General features: G+C 42.9%; 2 protein-coding genes across 2 annotated transcripts; both read right to left on the bottom strand.

Moving 5' to 3' along the window:
• Nucleotides 1–2,746: 2,746 nt before the first annotated feature.
• Nucleotides 2,747–5,146, bottom strand: LOC123168795 (uncharacterized). Its single transcript, XM_044586661.1, has 3 exons — nt 4,643–5,146; nt 4,227–4,533; nt 2,747–3,139 (listed from the first exon to the last, which is right to left on the bottom strand). The coding sequence occupies exons 1-3, from the start codon at nt 5,144–5,146 to the stop codon at nt 3,099–3,101; spliced, it is 852 nt and encodes a 283-aa protein (XP_044442596.1). The 3' UTR covers nt 2,747–3,098.
• Nucleotides 5,147–7,299: 2,153 nt separating this feature from the next.
• On the bottom strand, nt 7,300–10,251 carry LOC123168794 (uncharacterized). Its single transcript, XM_044586660.1, has 3 exons — nt 9,716–10,251; nt 9,300–9,606; nt 7,300–7,340 (listed from the first exon to the last, which is right to left on the bottom strand). The coding sequence occupies exons 1-3, from the start codon at nt 10,217–10,219 to the stop codon at nt 7,300–7,302; spliced, it is 852 nt and encodes a 283-aa protein (XP_044442595.1). The 5' UTR covers nt 10,220–10,251.
• Between the last annotated feature and the right edge of the window lie 8,576 nt (nt 10,252–18,827).

Raw genomic sequence — 18,827 nt, 5'->3', positions numbered from 1 at the left:
AATAATATTACATTATAAAAAAGATTCAGGTACTAATACATATAATTATATATTTTATTTCATTATAAATGGTAATATAAGTTTAAAATGTTCATGATTTTAATAAAAAAAATATGTTGCATATAAAAGTGTTCATTGTTATTTTGAGATTTATTTTCTTTATAACACAAGGTTACAATTTACATGTACTTTGAAAATAATAATAACAGTGCAACATGGACCGCTTGAACTCCAGCCCACTTAAATCAGACAGGTTATAAACGTTTTGTATCCGTTCGTCAGATCAACTCTGTCGGGTTTATTACTCTGGCTGGCGCTGCTGCAGGCGGCAGGGCAGGTGATCGAATCCCGGCGACAACAATTTTTTGCACAATACTGTGGGTGGCTGACAGATGGACCCCACATGCCTCCATTTGTTTGGAAAATATTGGTCGTTCACGGGGGCTTTTTCATCAGAAAATAATTCCTTAGGTGCTTTTTGCAAAATAGCAGGCACACATCATCCAGCCGCTGACAGCGGGCCCATGCCATGTTGGTGCGCCTAATCAGCACCTTGTTCGTATAGAAATGTGATTTGCATCGTATATGCACGCCAAAGCCAAGTTATGGCACTAGTTCAATGTGTGCCACAAGTTTTCGCACTAAACTGATTTTTCGAGCCAAGTTATGGCACAAGTGGTGTAACTGACTCATAAAAGTACTTTTCTTATGCAGGTTATCTATAGATATACTCTTCGTTTATGGTCCTCTCTACAACGTAAGGAGAAACTAGATCTGTTTACAGAGATGTGTACACGATTGAAGGCTACAACGAGGGATACTTTTACCTGACTTTGGGTGGGAGCATGATCTTAGGATTGGCAACCCTCCACTTTAGGCGTTATACGAACTCTACATGTTTCTTTATATTTCACCTTTTTATTTTTTGTTTGTGTGAGAGGACATTGTTTGGCCGTGTGCATTTTAGCTATGTAGAAGCCGGGTGTAATGCTTAAATCTTTTAAGTAATAAAGCATCTTTTTTTGAAAAAGAAGCTTTTGTAACTAGGACTAAGCAGGAGCAGCACGACACCCTCGTTGGCCAATTCATTATAGCAAATGAAGGGTCTGGTGGAAACGGTATGAAGAGATACAGTGAAGCCTACCAGTGATCCCAACCCTCATACCAATTCGTCTCTTCGTTGTTCCAAGTGTTATACTCTTCAGAGATAATCAGGTTCAGAGATTCATAGCCTGACACAAAGTCAACCATGTTGGTGCTCTGACCTTGCCCTCGCTCTCCCTCTCTGCTTCTCTCTCGAGTTCTCGCAGTGTACCAGAGAAGAAGGAAGAAGGAGAGATAGACACAGGAGTTTTCCCAGCGCACGAACGCTGCTGCAGCCGCACGAACGGCTTCAGGTTCCCTCAAGCACGAACTCAAGTTCAGGCACACACCATTACAAGCATATACACGGGGTTTCATACCCAGGTCGCGCCGGGCACGAACTCACGACCTTGCCCACGTCGAGCACCTGGTCCACGCCGCTCCGCCCGCGCCCGTCCGACATGCACGCACACGCCTGGACGCGGCGAGTCCGCAGCTAACCAACTCGACGCGCACCCCCAGCTCGCCAACGGCCTAGCCCTACACACACGCATACGCCGCACACCTGCACGGACATCCCCGTGCTACACGCGTACACACTCACGCACACACACCACGGCCCCGACGCGGCCGGAACCGCACCTGGCACGTCTAGTGCACGCACGGACGCCCAGTCGTGGCTTATTCCCTAACAAACCAAGGCGTCGTTGACATGGACATGAACTAGGAAACGGCGACGACAGGATGCCGGTCATGTTTGATCGACTATCGAGGTAGTTTCAAGCCTGAGACATTCCAGAGAAAGACTGTGTCCATTTCTTGTTGTTCTTCAGAGATACTGGCCAAAAAAATTGTGCATCAGAGAAGCTTCTATGCCGCTTTGTTTTCTTGATGTCCAATCACCCAATGTAACTCGGTTTGGACAGAGTTGTGTCCTTGTGTGTTTGTGTACTAGAGTCAGGCAATTGCCCAATGAATTTGCTCTAACCCCAGTCTTGGAATTGATATTCGTAAAGTAAAACTAAATAGTACATTTTTTATGACAAAACCACATCCTGATCATTGTCCTGCGTTTATGTACATCCTTCGTTCTATCGAATAGATTACGATTGGTTTCGTTTGCATAAAATGAATCCAGGGTGGAGCCCTATTTTACTAAATGGAAATGGATTACAAAATAGGACAAAGAATCAACACGAAACCCACGTGTTCCGACTAAACTGAAACACCTGATAGGAAAACGGGAACCAAGAACAAAAATGCCTGCAAATTCTGTCAGAAATCGCTGTCATGCTGAATGTTGTTATTCCGATCAAAATGACTGCAACTAACAACATGAGTGCTGAACTGTGGGCTGCTAAGAGCACAGATCGTGTGCAACCTTACGATCATCAGAGTACGGAAGAAAGGCACACTACTAAGAAATGCTAGCCATTTGGTATCAAGAGCACATATTACGGTAGGCACCGCAGCTTCAGTTACACACTTTAGTTTCCTGCGCCTGCTTTCTTCAGTTACTTGCAGCTTCAGGTCCATTTTTCACGAAACCTCTCTAAAGAATGCCGGGTCATATATGAAAGAGTAAATTGCTAAAGAGAACACATAAAGAACCACCAAATCACAGCAAGGAACGGCATCTAAACTCAAGTGCCCAACTAACAGCTAGAACAACCAAATCGTTATTCATATCAGATGCTTCATCTAAGAGAAATGCATAGTACAAAAGGAATGCAGGACCATCAACTCACTGCAAGAACCCCACAGCGAATGTCAGAAGAGCGACACAAACGATTACTACAACCAGCATCACTACAGAGTACAGAGTCGTTCAGCCATCGGATGCAACATTTTCACCAAGTTCAGCTAGCAGAAGAAACATGGGAGCTGCTGAGTTTTGTGAACCTATATCCATGTGTCTATAGGCAAAAGTAGGCGCCCTGTTCTGTTATCATCATATCTGAGGCGGCGCAACTTATGAACAGGTGAACTGTCAGGCCTCCAGCTATGAGCTTTCTCTATATTGCGTTGACATCAGGGTATCGCAGCTCATCGTACGCTGAATCAGCAGAATGTATGAACCAGTTAGGCGGCAGACCAATAATCAATAACAATATAAACAAGAAAAATCTGCAACAATATTATGTGCAAGGAACTAAGCTTTTTATGCACTATTGCAAGATACTACCTCAATTTTATTCACAGGTTAAAAATTTAGTATCTTCTCCGCAAAGGTGAAGTGAGATAACTGAACTTGATTTGGCTTTTTAGGGTTCATAATTCTAATAGTGGAAAATGTTACGAAATGGACGAACTGAATTATCTGAATCAAAGACAGAACTGTTCAGACCATCTTTTACCATGTGTACAGAGTCACAGACTGATAAATCCACATGGCACCTACTATTTCCATCCAACTACTTTTACCTTATACAAGACTATAGCAATTTCAGACAAGTTCCAAGCATGATCAAATTAGCACTAGCAGTAGCACTCCAATAAAGTAAGACTCCAAATATCGTGTTCATGCAGCAAAATAGTATTTATACCAACATCTGTGCATTGTGTGCAGCAGATTCGAGACCAACATTACTTTTCTCGCTAAAGAAGATCAGTAGGAAGCAGATGAGCAACCTAAATCTCAGAGTAATGCAAAAAAAAAGACCAAGAATACAGCCCAAGTACAAAACCTGAATGCAACTTATGTGCAGAAACAAGATTCAGTTTAGTGTTGTTGGAACCTAAATTTTGTTTACAGGTTATTCAATGCAAGTAAAATGGGTCGAATCAAATGGATACCACCATCTTCTCTGTTAATGCTGAAAAGAGATGAATCAACTGACTAGCTTCCACAGATCATCTTTCATTTATCTAAAAGATTACTACAGTTGCAGACAATTCCCAACACCTAACAAGTTTCAGACTACAACAGTTTCAGTTAACTTTTTTTCAGCCTACAACTTCAGTAAACTGTTTCTCAGACTATAACAGTTTCAGTAAACATTTTTTCAAACGCAAGCAGATTAGCCATGCAGCAAATAGTAACTGCACCAAAATCTGTACATTGCGCATAACAAGATCAATCAAGAGTACCATGAGGAAATCTTTAGGAAGTTGTGAGTTGTGACATGGAGGGAGGCTCTCACCAGGGGTCCCGGACATCATCACGACAATCTGGTGGGCCTCGGCGTGGCCAGAGTAGCGGGGTAGGTCGACGACGAGTGGAGTCAGCCTCCCGTAGAGGCCCGCCCGGACGCACATGGCGATGCCGTCGGGGTACTGGCCGTCGATGAAGGCGATGCGGTCGGCCAGCTCGTTCCTCAGGTGGTTCACGGACCTCCCCCTGAAAGGGAACATGTGCCAGCCATGCTCGTCGTAGAACCCCTCGGCGTTCGCTCGCACGAACACGATCGTCCGCCACGCCTGGCCGAGCACCATGTAGAGGACGCGGTTCTGCAGTTGAGTCAAGAAGTAGGAATTTGGCAAGAACAGATCAGGAATTGCTCTTGAGCGAATGACTTGGCAATTCGAGAAGCTGGTCGTCAGGTCATGGCGAACTCACGGGCGGGCCAGGAAGGTCAGGCATGCCCGCCTCTCTGGCGGGGATGGACTCGACGATCCAGTGCGCCATGTTGCTGACTCTGTCCATGTCCTCGACGCTGACGCCGGTGTTCCAGCGGAGGTACCTGCCGTTGGCGCGGAGGTAGCAGCCGCCGACGTTCCGGAGCATGACGTGGTCACCGGAGCCCGCCCCGACGGCCTCCCACATGATGGCCTGCACGTCCGGCTCATCGTAGTTGCGCTGCTCGGCGCGAAAGCCGTTGTGGCCGAGCCCGAGCGGCGCCCGCGTGGCCGTGGCGGCGAGGTAGCGGCCGTAGGCGGCGCTGTGGAGGAGCAGGTACACGGCGTCGCCCTCACCCTGGTAGATGTGCACCGTCCACGCGGCCTTCAGCGAGGCGCGGCGGCCGCGAAGGGAGACGGTCTTCCCGTCGCTGTTGGCGTTGAGGTACGTGCCGTGCACGCGGCTCCGCAGCCACACGTGCTGCCTGTCGTGGAACCTGTCCATCGGTCGCCGGCGCTGGAGAGCAGAGGCGGTGGGCGCTGCTGCGCGGTGGCGAGAGCTCTGTTGGCTGTTGGTTGAGGCGGTTACGTCGGGCGCCAAGGCGACGCCGGGGTATTTCAAGGCGCCTGACACCATCGCCGTCCAAAGCTTAAGGCCTCGGGCCTGCGGGCCGTATCCTCGGTCCGGCCCATGCTCTCGAGCGCCGCCTCCGGCCTCTCGGGTTCCATCCTGGGCGCATGCATAAGTTTTTTTAATACTATACTTTTAAAATGTTAAACATGTATTTCAAAAATGTTCCTGATATACCAAAAATGTAAAATGTATATAAATAAAGTGGTCGTCAAACATATTTTTTTAATGCTAAAGAAGTATAAAAAATGTTCAACAAATATAAAATAATGTTCTTGATGTATACCTAATGTACGAATGTGTATGAAAGATGTAGTCATGTGGTAAAGAATAAATGGAAAAAAACAAAGAAAGACGATGAAAACAGAAGAAACCGAAGAAAGAAAGAAAGAAAATGAAGAAAACGAAGAGAGAAACAAAGAAGGAAGAAAGAAATAAAAGTGAAAAACAGGTGAAAAGTCAAGAAGAAACAGAGAAAACCAAAGAAAAAAAAAGAATTTTTTAGTTGAAAACCGTGAGAAAACAAAGAAAAGCGATGAAAAAAAAAAGAAGAAACAAGAAAAACAAAACGAGAAAACCCGCAGCGCACACAAAACCAGCAAATGAATGCGTGCTAATAGAATGGGCAGGCGCAACACTGTACGAACGCAAGAAAGTCTTCAGGCGAGACCGAATATAGTCTGGCTATAAGGAAGATATAGTTCTCGTGTTCCTTCCTTCCACGAACAGACGCGAGGCGGCGGCGGCGGTCGGCAGTGTTGCTCCTTCTGCGCTTTAGGTTAGCTGCACCGGCTTCCGGTTTTAGATATGGGGAGTGAGAGCACCCCCACATTATCGAGTTTGTAGGTGTGAGCGGTGACTTGATATATGTTTTTGTCAGACATTTGTTGAATAATTGATAAAGATGATTGTATGCATCAGTTGATGTAGAGACCAGGGGAATACTCTATGTTTGATCCATTGGAATGTAATATATAACTAGTACTGAAAGTGATGGCGAAAAATGACATTCAATGAAAAAATAGCTCTTAATCTAGTCATATACAGTTATAACAGTACAATCAACACTTAAACTCAAGTTACAGCACAACTGAGGGCATTTCAGTCATTTCAGCACGTTCCTGCACCAGCCGCAGTTGCTACAGCACAACTACAAAATAACTGCATCTCAGCTCTAACCGTTCAACCGGCCGCAGCTATCAGCTATAGCCGCTCGATCCAGCCGGAGTTATTGCAGTTGCAGCCGTGAAATTTGCAGCCCAAACAAACACACACTTAACCTCCTTTTTTAAAAAAAGTGGTATCAAGAGCACATATTACGGTAGGCACTGCACCTTCAATTACACACTTAGTTTCCTGCGCCTGCTTACTTTAGTTACTGCAGCTTCAGGTCCAGTGGAAGTGTCTCAGTAATGGGAAGAGAGAGGGGCAAATTCATTTTGGTGAATTCTGTTTAAAACAAAATTGTAAATGTTTATTTTCCACGAAACCTCTCTGAAGAATGGCGGGTCATATACGAAAGAGCAAATTGCTAAAGAGAACACATCAAAAGCCACCAAATCACAGCAAGGAACGACATGTAAACTCAAGTGGCCAACTAACAGCAGAACTACCAAATCGTTGTTGATATCAGATACTTCATCTAAGAGAAATGCAAAGTAAAAACGGAATGCAGGACCATCAACTCATCAACTCATTCCAAGAACCCCAACAGTGAAATGGTCCGAAGCATTGACAATCACATTAAGGAGATGAATTTCAGAAGAGCGACACTGAAACGACTACTACAATCAGCATCGCACTACCAATCTTTCATCACTACAGAGTTGTTCAGCCATTGGACGCAACGTTTTCACCAAGTTTAGCTAACAGAAGAAACACAGGAGCTGCTGAGTTTTCTGAACCTATATCTACGTATCTATAGGCAAAAAGTGGGCATCCAGTTCTGTTGTCGTCGTATCTGAGACGACGCAACTTATGAACAGGTTAACTAGATTAACTGTCAGGCCTCCCGCTCCGAGCTTTCTCTACACTGCGTCCACATCTGGATATCGCAGATCATCGTACGCTGAATCAGCAGAAAGTATGAACCAGTTAGGCAGCAGACCAATAATCAATAACGGTATAAATAAGACAAAACCTGAAACAATATTATGTGCAAGGATATTGTAAGATACTATCTGAATTTTATTCACAGGTGAGAAAATTAGTACTCCCTCCGTCCGGAAATACTTGTCGGTGAAATGCATAAAAATGGATGTATCTAGAACTAAAGTACGTCTAGATACATCTATTCCTCCGACAAGTATTTCCGGACGAAGGGAGTATCTTCTCTGCAAAGGAGAAATGAGATGGCTGAGCTTGATTTGGCTTTTAGAGTCCATAATTCTAATCGGCAAATGTTATGAATTGGGCGTACTGAATTATCTGAATCAAAGACAGAAATGTGCAACTAGGTTCAGACCATCTTTTACCATGTGTACAGACTGATAAATCCACATGGCATTGACACCTACTGTTACATTTCTACATCCAACTACTTTACTTTACTAGACTACAACAGTATCAGACAAGCGCATCATAATATCAGATTAGCACTCCACTAAAGTAAAATCCCAAATATCATGTTCATGCAGCAAAATAGCTAGTATCTACACCAACATCTGTGCATAGCAGATTCGAGACCAACAGTACATTTCTCGCTAAAGAGGATCAGTAGGGAGCACATGAACAATCTAAATCTCAGAGTTATGCAAAATAAAAAATAATACTGTATTTAGTTTAGTGTTGTTGGAAGCTAAATGGGCCAAATCAAACGGATATCACCATCTTCTCTGTTAATGCTGAAAAGAGATGAATCAACTGATTTGGAGTTTTAAGTTCCATAATGATTTGTTCCCGCAATAACGTTAGTTAACTAGTCCATCATGATTTGTGCTGACATCAGCTGAAAGTATGAACCAGTTAGGCGGCAGACCAACAATCAATAACGATATAAACAAGAAAAAACTGAAACAATATTATGTGCACGGAACTAAACTTTTAATGCAGTATTGCAAGATACTAACTGAAGTTTATTCACAGGTTAAAAAAATAGTATCTTCCCTGCAAAGGTAAAATGAGATGACTGAACTTGATTTGGCTTTTTAGGGTTCATAATTCTAATAGTGGAAAATGTTATGAAATGGACGAACTGAATTATCTGAATCAAAGACAGAACTGTCCAGACCATCTTTTACCATGTGTACAGAGTCACAGACTGATAAATCCACATGGCACCTACTATTTCCATCCAACTACTTTTACCTTACAGAGTACAGCAATTTCAGACAAGTTCCAAGCACGATCAAATTAGCACTAGCAGTAGCACTCCAATAAAGTAAGACTCCAAATATCGTGTTCATGCAGCAAAATAGTATTTACACCAACATATGTGCATTGTGCGTAGCCGATTAGAGACCAACATTACTTTTCTCGCTAAAGAAGATCAGTAGGAAGCAGATGAACAATCTAAATCTCAGAGTAATGCAAAAAAAATAACAAGACCAAGAATACAGCCCATGTACAAAACCTGAATACAACTTATGTGCAGAATCAAGATTCAGTTTAGTGTTGTTGGAACCTAAATTTTGTTCACAGGTTATTCAATGCAAGTGAAATGGGTCAAATCAAACGGATATCACCATCTTCTCTGTTAATTCTGAAAAGAGATGAATCAACTGACTAACTTCCACAGATCATCTTTCATTTATCTAAAAGATTACTACAGTTGCAGACAATTCCCAACACCTAACAAGTTTCAGACTACAACAGTTTCAGTTAACTTTTTTTCAGACTACAACTTCAGTAAACTGTTTCTCAGACTATAACAGTTTCAGTAAACATTTTTTCAAACACAAGCAGATTAGCCATGCAGCAAATAGTAACTGCACCAAAATCTGTACATTGCGCATAACAAGATCAATCAAGAGTACCATGAGGAAATCTTTAGGAAGTTGTGAGTTGTGACATGGAGGGAGGCTCTCACCAGGGGTCCCGGACATCATCACGACAATCTGGTGGGCCTCGGCGTGGCCAGAGTAGCGGGGTAGGTCGACGACGAGTGGAGTCAGCCTCCCGTAGAGGCCCGTCCGGACGCACATGGCGATGCCGTCGGGGTACTGGCCGTCGATGAAGGCGATGCGGTCGGCCAGCTCGTTCCTCAGGTGGTTCACGGACCTCCCCCTGAAAGGGAACATGTGCCAGCCGTGCTCGTCGTAGAACCCCTCGGCGTTCGCTCGCACGAACACGATCGTCCGCCACGCCTGGCCGAGCACCATGTAGAGGACGCGGTTCTGCAGTTGAGTCAAGAAGTAGGAATTTGGCAAGAACAGATCAGGAATTGCTCTTGAGCGAATGAATTGGCAATTCGAGCAGCTGGTCGTCAGGTCATGGCGAACTCACGGGCGGGCCAGGAAGGTCAGGCATGCCCGCCTCTCTGGCGGGGATGGGCTCGACGATCCAGTGCGCCATGGTGCTGACTCTGTCCATGTCCTCGACGCTGACGCCGGTGCTCCAGCGGAGGTACCTGCCGTTGGCGCGGAGGTAGCAGCCGCCGACGTTGCGGAGCATGACGTCGTCACCGGAGCCCGCCCCGACGGCCTCCCACATGATGGCCTGCATGTCCGGCTCATCGTAGTTGCGCTGCTCGGCGCGAAAGCCGTTGTGGCCGAGCCCGAGCGGCGCCCGCGTGGTCGTGGCGGCGAGGTAGCGGCCGTAGGCAGCGCTGTGGAGGAGCAGGTACACGGCGTCGCCCTCGCCGTGGTAGATGTGCACCGTCCACGCGGCCTTCAGCGAGGCGCGGCGGCCGCGAAGGGAGACGGTCTTCCCGTCGCTGTTGGCCTTGAGGTACGTGCCGTGCACGCGGCTCCGCAGCCACACGTGCTGCCTGTCGTGGAACCTGTCCATCGGTCGCCGGCGCTGGAGAGCAGAGGCGGTGGGGTTTCTTGGCACTCCGGCGAGGAGAGGCGAGCTCTGTTGGCTGTTGGTTGAGGCGGTTACGTCGGGCGCCAAGGCGACGCCGGGGTATTTCAAGGCGCCTGACACCATCGCCGTCCAAGGCTTAAGGCCTCGGGCCTGCGGGCCGTATCCTCGGTCCGGTCCATGCTCTCGAGCGCCGCCTCCGGCCTCTCGGGTTCCATCCTGGGCGCATGCATAAAAAATGTTAACTCTATACTTTTAAATTGTTAACCATGTATTTCAAAAATGTTCTGATATACTAAAAATGTACAATGTATATAAAGAAAGTGGTCATCAAACATATTTTTTTAGGACGCGTCTAGCGGGTAAACAGCTGCCCGTTAGCGCTGCGTGGCGGCCAACTATTTTAAGAATTTTTCTGTCCCCCTTCCTAATTAATCATCCTAATTAAGAAAGCTTTTCACCTGGTCCTTAAATGTCTGCACAGCCATCCCTTCGATGCATGCGTTTTATTCTTTGGTGTATTTAATTCATGGTTTCAAAAATTAAAAAAAGCATAACTTTTAATTCGCGTGTCGGAATTAAGATCCGTTTTCACCGCTAGAATCCTCGCGACTTGCTCTTCGAAACTAGATCCCGCATGGGGATGTTTCGACGAACTAGTCTTCCTGCCAACTAAACATCAACGTGTGTGCAACTAACTAGATTGCCGCGTCAACTGAGCATATGTGTGTGCAACTAGTGTCCTGCCAACTAAACATTAATGTGTGTGTGCAACTAAACTAGATTGCCGTGCCAACTGAGCATATGTGTGTGCCAAAAAAGTCCTGCCAACTAAACATCAATGTGTGTGCAACTAGACTACATTGCCGCGCCAACTGAGCATATGTGTGTGCAACTAGTGTCCGGCCAACTAAACATCAATGTGTGTGCAACTAGACTAAATTACAAGCCAACTGAGCATATGTGTGTGCAACTAGTCTTCCTGCCAACTAAACATCAATGTGTGTGCAACTAGACTATATTAGAAGCCAATTAAACATCAATTTGTGTGCAACTAGACTACATTACAAGCCAACTAAACATCAATGTGTGTGTAAGTAGACTACATTACAATAGGAGGTTGCACATCGACTTTCGTCGAGGCAATAGACTAGTTGCACATCAAAGTTGTCATGATTGCTAGGTTGCAACCTCATACGAAGGTGCAGCTCCAAACATTAGTTTTGGAAAAAAGTTGCACGATGTAGTAATAAAGTTGCACAATACAGTTATAGAGTTGCACAATATAGCACCAAAGTTGGCATAAAAAAATTCGTCAAAACGTACCCCATGCGGGATCTAGTTTCAAAGATCTAGTCGCAAGGATTCCAATAGTGAAAACGGATCTAAATTCCGAAGCACGGTTTAAAAGATATGGCTTTTTGAAAATTTGGAAACCGAATAAATGGACATGCGCATCCATGGAATAATGCGGTGTCTTGCCCATTTGACCATCCTAATAGTACATGCCACGTCACTAATAAAGACAAAATTTAGACCACAAAACTACATGCATGTGTGTGTAAGACCGGCCGCTCGTTTCCTCTAATTAGTGCGTATGCACTTTTTAGAATTTAGGTTTTTTTAATGTTAAAGAAGTATAAAAAATGTTCAACAAGTATAAAATAATGTTCTTGATATATACCTAATGTACGAATGTGTGATATGTCTCCAACGTATCTATAATTTTTTATTGTTCCATGCTATTATATTATCTGTTTTGGATGTTCAATGCACTTTATTATACACTTTTATATTATTTTTGGGACTAACCTATTAACCGAAGGCCCAACCTAAATTGCTGGGTTTTTTTTTCCTATTTCAGTGTCTCGAAGGAAAGGAATATAAAACGGAGTCCAAACGGAATGAAACCTTCGGGAACGTGATTTTCAGAACAAACGTGACCCAGAGGACTTGGAGTGGACGTCAAGCAATCAACGAGGAGGCCACGAGGCAGGGGGCGTGCCCTCCACCCTCGTGGGCCCCTCGTAGCTCCACCGACCTACTTCTTCCTCCTATATATACCTATGTACCCTGAAAACATCAGGGGAGGAGCCAAAACCCTATTTCCACCGCCGCAACCATCTGTACCTGTGAGATTTCAATTTGGGGCCTTTTCCGGCGCTCCGCCGGAGGGGGCATCGATCACGGAGGGCCTCCACATCAACACCATAGCCTCTCCGATGATGTGTGAGTAGTTTACCTCAGACCTTCGGGTCCATAGTTATTAGCTAGATGGCTTCTTCTCTCTCTTTGGATCTCAATACAAAGTTCTCCTCGATTCTCTTGGAGATCTATTCGATGTAATCTTCTTTTGCGGTGTGTTTGTCGAGATCCAATGAATTGTGGGTTTATGGTCAAGATTATCTATAAACAATATTTGAATCTCCTCTGAATTCTTTTATGTATGATTGGTTATCTTTGCAAGTCTCTTAGAATTATCAGTTTGGTTTGGCCTACTAGATTGATCTTTCTTGCAATGGGAGAAGTGCTTAGCTTTGGGTTCAATCTTGCGGTGCTCAATCCCAGTGACAGTAGGGGAAACGACACGTATTATATTGTTGCCATCGAGGATAAAAAGATGGGGTTTATATCATATTGCCTGAGTTTATCCCTCTACATCATGTCATCTTGCTTAAAGCGTTACTCCGTTCTTATGAACTTAATACTCTGGATGCATGCTGGCTAGCGATCGATGTGTGGAGCAATAGTAGTAGATGCAGGCAGGAGTCGGTCTACTTGTCACGGACGTGATGCCTATATACATGATCATACCTAGATATTCTCATAACTATGCTCAATTCTATCAATTGCTCGACAGTAATTTGTTCACCCACCGTAATACTTATGCTATCTTGAGAGAAGCCACTAGTGAAACCTATGGCCCCCGGGTCTATTTTTCATCATATAAATCTCCCGTCAACAAGATATTTCTATTACCGTTTATTTTGCTTTCTTTACTTTTAGTCTTTATCATAAAAATACCAAAAATATTATCTTATCATCTCTATTCGATCTCACTTTTGCAAGTGCCCGTGAAGGGATTGACAACCCCTTTATCGCGTTGGTTGCAAGGTTCTTATTTGTTTGTGTAGGTGTGTGGGACTTGAGCGTGGTCTCCTACTAGATTGATACCTTCGTTCTTAAAAACTGAGGGAAATACTTACGCTACTTTACTACATCACTCTTTCCTCTTCAAAAGAAAACCAATGCAGTGCTCAAGAGGTAGCAAGAAGAATTTCTGGCGCCGTTGCCGGGGAGTCTACGCACAAGTCAAGAAATACCAAGTACCCATCACAAACTCTTATCCCTCGCATTACATTATTTGCCATTTGCCTCTCGTTTTCCTCTCCCTCACTTCACCCTTGCCATTTTATTCGCCCTCTCTTTCCATTCGCCTCTTTTTGCTTGTCTCTTGTTGCTTGTTGCCTTTATGGCCCTGCCTAGAGTTGGTGATCTTCACCTTAAAAGGTTGGAAGAGATTGAAAGCAACGTCAGGAGCTTTATGACTTTACAATTTGAGCATAATAATTTCTTTAGAAATGAGCTTAAGGAACAAAAAGGCTTTATGGAGTACATGAATAAAGAGCTTGATGACATGTCTAACGAATTTTATGGTTTGAAATCTCACATTGCTCATCTTGAAAAATTAATAGCTGAAATTTCGGATAAGCAGGCCGCCTTAGTTAATAAGATGGCCGCTAAACCGGAAATTTTTTATGAGAATAAAGATGAAGATCTAAAAGTTATCGATGAGTCTCCGATTAAATCTTTGTTTTGCAATATGAATCTTGATAATGATGGGACTGGAGATGAATCAACTTTAGTTAAAAGGCGTCCCAAAAATTCGGAGTTTTTAGATCTTGATGCAAAAATTGGTAAAAGTGGGATGGAAGAGGTTAAAACTTTAGATAGCAATGAACCCACTATTTTGGATTTCAAGGAATTTAATTATGATAATTGCTCTTTGATAGATTGTATTTCCTTGTTGCAATCCGTGCTAAATTCTCCTCATGCTTATATTCAAAATAAAGCCTTTACTAAACATATCGTTGATGCTTTGATGCAATCTTATGAAGAAAAACTTGAGTTGGAAGTTTCTATCCCTAGAAAACTTTATGATGAGTGGGAACCTACAATTAAAATTAAAATTAAAGATCATGAATGCTATGCTTTGTGTGATTTGGGTGCTAGTGTTTCCACGATTCCAAAAACTTTGTGTGATTTGCTAGGTTTCCATGAAATTGATGATTGCTCTTTAAACTTGCACCTTGCGGATTCCACTATCAAGAAACCTATGGGAAGAATTAATGATGTTCTTATTGTTGCAAATAGGAATTATGTGCCCGTAGATTTTATTGTTCTTGATATAGATTGCAATCCTCCATGTCCTATTATTCTTGGTAGACCTTTCCTTAGAACGATTGGTGCAATTATTGATATGAAGGAAGAGAATATTAGATTCCAATTTCCGTTAAGGAAAGGCATGGAACACTTCCCTAGAAAGAAGATTAAATTACCTTATGAATCTATTATGAGAGCCACTTATGGATTGCCTACCAAAGATGGCAATACTTAGATCTATCCTTGCTTTTATGCCTAGCTAGGGGCGTTAAACGATAGCGCTTGTTGGGAGGCAACCCGATTTTATTTTAATTTTCTTGCTTTTTGTTTCTGTTTAGCAATAAATATTTGATCTAGCCTCTGGTTAGATGTGTTTTTATGTTTTCATTAGTGTTTGTGCCAAGTGAAACCTATAGGATCTTCTTGGATGATAGTTATTTGATCTTGCTGAAAATTCCAGAAACTTTCTGTTCACAAAAACAATTGTTTAAAATCACCAGAACGTGATAAAATACTGATTCCAATTGCAGTAGATCAATAAACAAATTATCTAGGTCTTCCTATTTTGGTAGATTTTTCTGAGTTCCAGAAGTTTGCGTTAGATACAGATTACTACAGACTGTTCTGTTTTTGACAGATTCTGTTTTTCGTGCGTTGTTTGCTTATTTTGATGAATATATGGCTAGTAAAAGAGTTTATAAACCATAGAGAAGTTGGAATACAGTGGGTTTAACACCAATATAAATAAAGAATGAGTTCATTACAGTACCTTGAAGTGGTGTTTTCTTTTCTTTCGCTAACGGAGCTCACGAGATTTTCTATTAAGTTTTGTGTTGTGAAGTTTTCAAGTTTTGGGTTAAGATTTGATGGATTATGGAACAAGGATTGGCAAGAGCCTAAGCTTGGGGATGCCCAAGGCACCCCAAGGTAAAATTCAAGGACAACCAAAAGCCTAAGCTTGGGGATGCCCCGGAAGGCATCCCCTCTTTCGTCTTCGTCTATCGGTAACTTTACTTGGGGCTATATTTTTATTCACCACATGATATGTGTTTTGCTTGGAGCGTCTTGTATGATTTGAGTCTTTGCATTTTAGTTTACCACAATCATCCTTGCTGTACACACCTTTTGAGAGAGACACACATGATTCGAAATTTGTTAGAATACTCTATGTGCTTCACTTATATCTTTTGAGCTATATAGTTTTTGCTCTAGTGCTTCACTTGTATCTTTTAGAGCACGGTGGTGGTTTTATTTTATAGAAATTATTGATCTCTCATGCTTCACTTATATTATTTTGAGAGTCTTAAACAGCATGGTAATTTGCTTTAATTGTGAAATTAATCTGAATGTGATAGGCATCCAAGATGGGCATAATAAAAACTTCCATATTGAGTTCATTGAATATCATGAGAAGTTTGATACTTGATAAGTGTTTTGAGAGATAAAGGTGGTAATATTAGAGTGTGCTAGTTGAGTAATTGTGAAATTGAGAAATACTTGTGTTAAGGTTGGCAAGTCCCGTAGCATGCACGTATGGTGAAAGTTGTATGACAATTTTGACACATAAGGTGTTCTTTTATTGCTTTCCTTATGAGTGGCGGTCGGGGATGAGCGATGGTCTTTTCCTACCAATCTATCCCTCTAGGGGCATGCGTAGTAGTACTTTGCTTCGAGGGCTGATAAACATTTGCAATGAGTATATGAGTTCTTTATGACTAATGTGAGTCCATGGATTATACGCACTCTCAACCTTCCACAATTTTCTAGCCTCTATGGTACCGTGCATTGCCCTTTCTCGCCTTGAGAGTTGGTGCAAACTTCACCGGTGCATCCAAACCCCGTGATATGATACGCTCTATCACACATAAACCTCCTTATATCTTCCTCAAAACAGCCACCATACCTACCTATCATGGCATTTCCATAGCCATTCCGAGATGTATTGCCATGCAACTTACCACCGTTCCGTTTATTATGACACGCTCCATCATTGTCATATTGCTTTGCATGATCATGTAGTTGACATCGTATTTGTGGCAAAGCCACCTTTCATAATTTTTATTAATGTCACTCTTGGTTCATTGCATATCCCGGTACACCGCCGGAGGCATTCACATAGAGTCATATTTTGTGTCTAAGTATTGAGTTATAATTCTTGAGTTGTAAGTAATAAAAGTGTGATGATCATCATTATTAGAGCATTGTCTCATGTGAGGAAAGGATGATGGAGACTATGATTCCCCCACAAGTCGGGATGAGATTCCGGACTAGATAAAAAAAGAGGCCAAAGAAAAAAAAGGCCCAACAAAAAAAGGAGAAATAAAAAAATAATGAGAGAAAAAGAGAGAAGGGACAATGTTACTATCCTTTTTCCACACTTGTGATTCAAAGTAGCACCGTGATCTTCATGATAGAGAGTCTCCTATGTTGTCACTTTCATATACTAGTGGGAATTTTTCATTATAGAACTTTGCTTGTATATTCCAATGATGGGCTTCCTCAAAATGCCCTAGGTCTTCGTGAGCAAGCAAGTTGGATGCACACCCACTTAGTTTCTTTTGTTGAGCTTTCATATATTTATAGCTCTAGGGCATCCGTTGCATGACAATACCTACTCCTCTCATTTACATCAATTGATGGGCATCTCCATAGCCTATTGATTAGCCGCGTCAGTGTGAGACTTTCTACCTTTTTATCTTCTCACATAACCCCCATCATTATACTTTACTCCACCCATAGTGCTATATCCATGGCTTGCGCTCATGTATTGTGTAAGGGTTGAAAAGGCTGAAGCGCGTTAAAAAGTATGAACCAATTGCTCGGCTTGTCATCGGGGTTATGCATGATGAGAACGTTTTGTGTGACGAAATTGAAGCATGGCCTAACTATATGATTTTGTAGGGATGAGCTTTCTTTGGCTATGTTATTTTGATAAGACATAATTGCTTGGTTAGCATGTTTGAAGTATTATTGTTTTTATGTCAACATTAAACTTTTATCTTTCGGATCTAAATATTCATGCCACAATAAAAAGAATTACATTAAATATTATGCTAAGAAGCATTCCACATCAAAAGTTCTGTTTTTATCATTTACCTACTCGAGGACGAGGAGGAATTAAGCTTGGGGATGCTTGATACGTCTCCAACGTATCTATAATTTTTGATTGTTCCATGCTATTATATTATCTGTTTTGGATGTTCAATGGGCTTTATTATACACTTTTATATTATTTTTGGGACTAACCTATTAACCGGAGGCCCAGCCCAAATTGCTGTTTTTTTGCCTATTTCAGTGTTTCGAAGGAAAGGAATATCAAATGGAGTCCAAACGGAATGAAACCTTCGGGACGTGATTTTCTGAAAAAACGTGATCCAGAGGACTTGGAGTGGACGTCAAGCAATCAACGAGGGGGCCATGAGGCAGGGGGCGCACCTACCCCCCCGGGCGCGCCCTCCACCCTCATGGGCCCCTCGTAGCTCCACCGACCTACTTCTTCCTCCTATATATATACCTACGTACCCCGAAAACATCAAGGGAGGAGCCAAAACCCTATTTCCACCACCGCAACCTTCTGTACCCGTGAGATCTCATCTTGGGGCCTTTTCCGGCGCTCCGCCGGAGGGGGCATCGATCACGGAGGGCTTCTACATCAACACCATAGCCTCTCCGATGATGTGTGAGTAGTTTACCTCAGACCTTCGGGTCCATAGTTATTAGCAAGATGGCTTCTTCTCTCTCTTTGGATCTCAATACAAAGTTCTCCTCGATTCTCTTGGAGATCTATTCGATGTAATCTTCTTTTGCGGTGTGTTTGTCGAGATCCAATAAATTGTGGGTTTATGATCAAGATTATCTATGAACAATATTTGAATCTCCTCTGAATTCTTTTATGTATGATTGGTTATCTTTGCAAGTCTCTTCGAATTATCAGTTTGGTTTGGCCTACTAGATTGATCTTTCTTGCAATGGGGGAAGTGCTTAGCTTTGGGTTCAATCTTGCGGTGCTCGATCCCAGAGACAGTAGGGGAAACGACACGTATTGTATTGTTTCCATCGAGGATAAAAAGATGGGGTTTATATCATATTGCCTGAGTTTATCCCTCTACATCATGTCATCTTGCTTAAAGCGTTACTCCGTTCTTATGAACTTAATACTCTGGATGCATGCTGGATAGCGGTCGATGTGTGGAGCAATAGTAGTAGATGC

This window comes from Triticum aestivum, chromosome 7D, assembly GCF_018294505.1.
Source record: "Triticum aestivum cultivar Chinese Spring chromosome 7D, IWGSC CS RefSeq v2.1, whole genome shotgun sequence".
Lineage (NCBI taxonomy): Eukaryota > Viridiplantae > Streptophyta > Magnoliopsida > Poales > Poaceae > Triticum > Triticum aestivum.
This window is presented reverse-complemented; position numbering and strand designations above follow the sequence as displayed.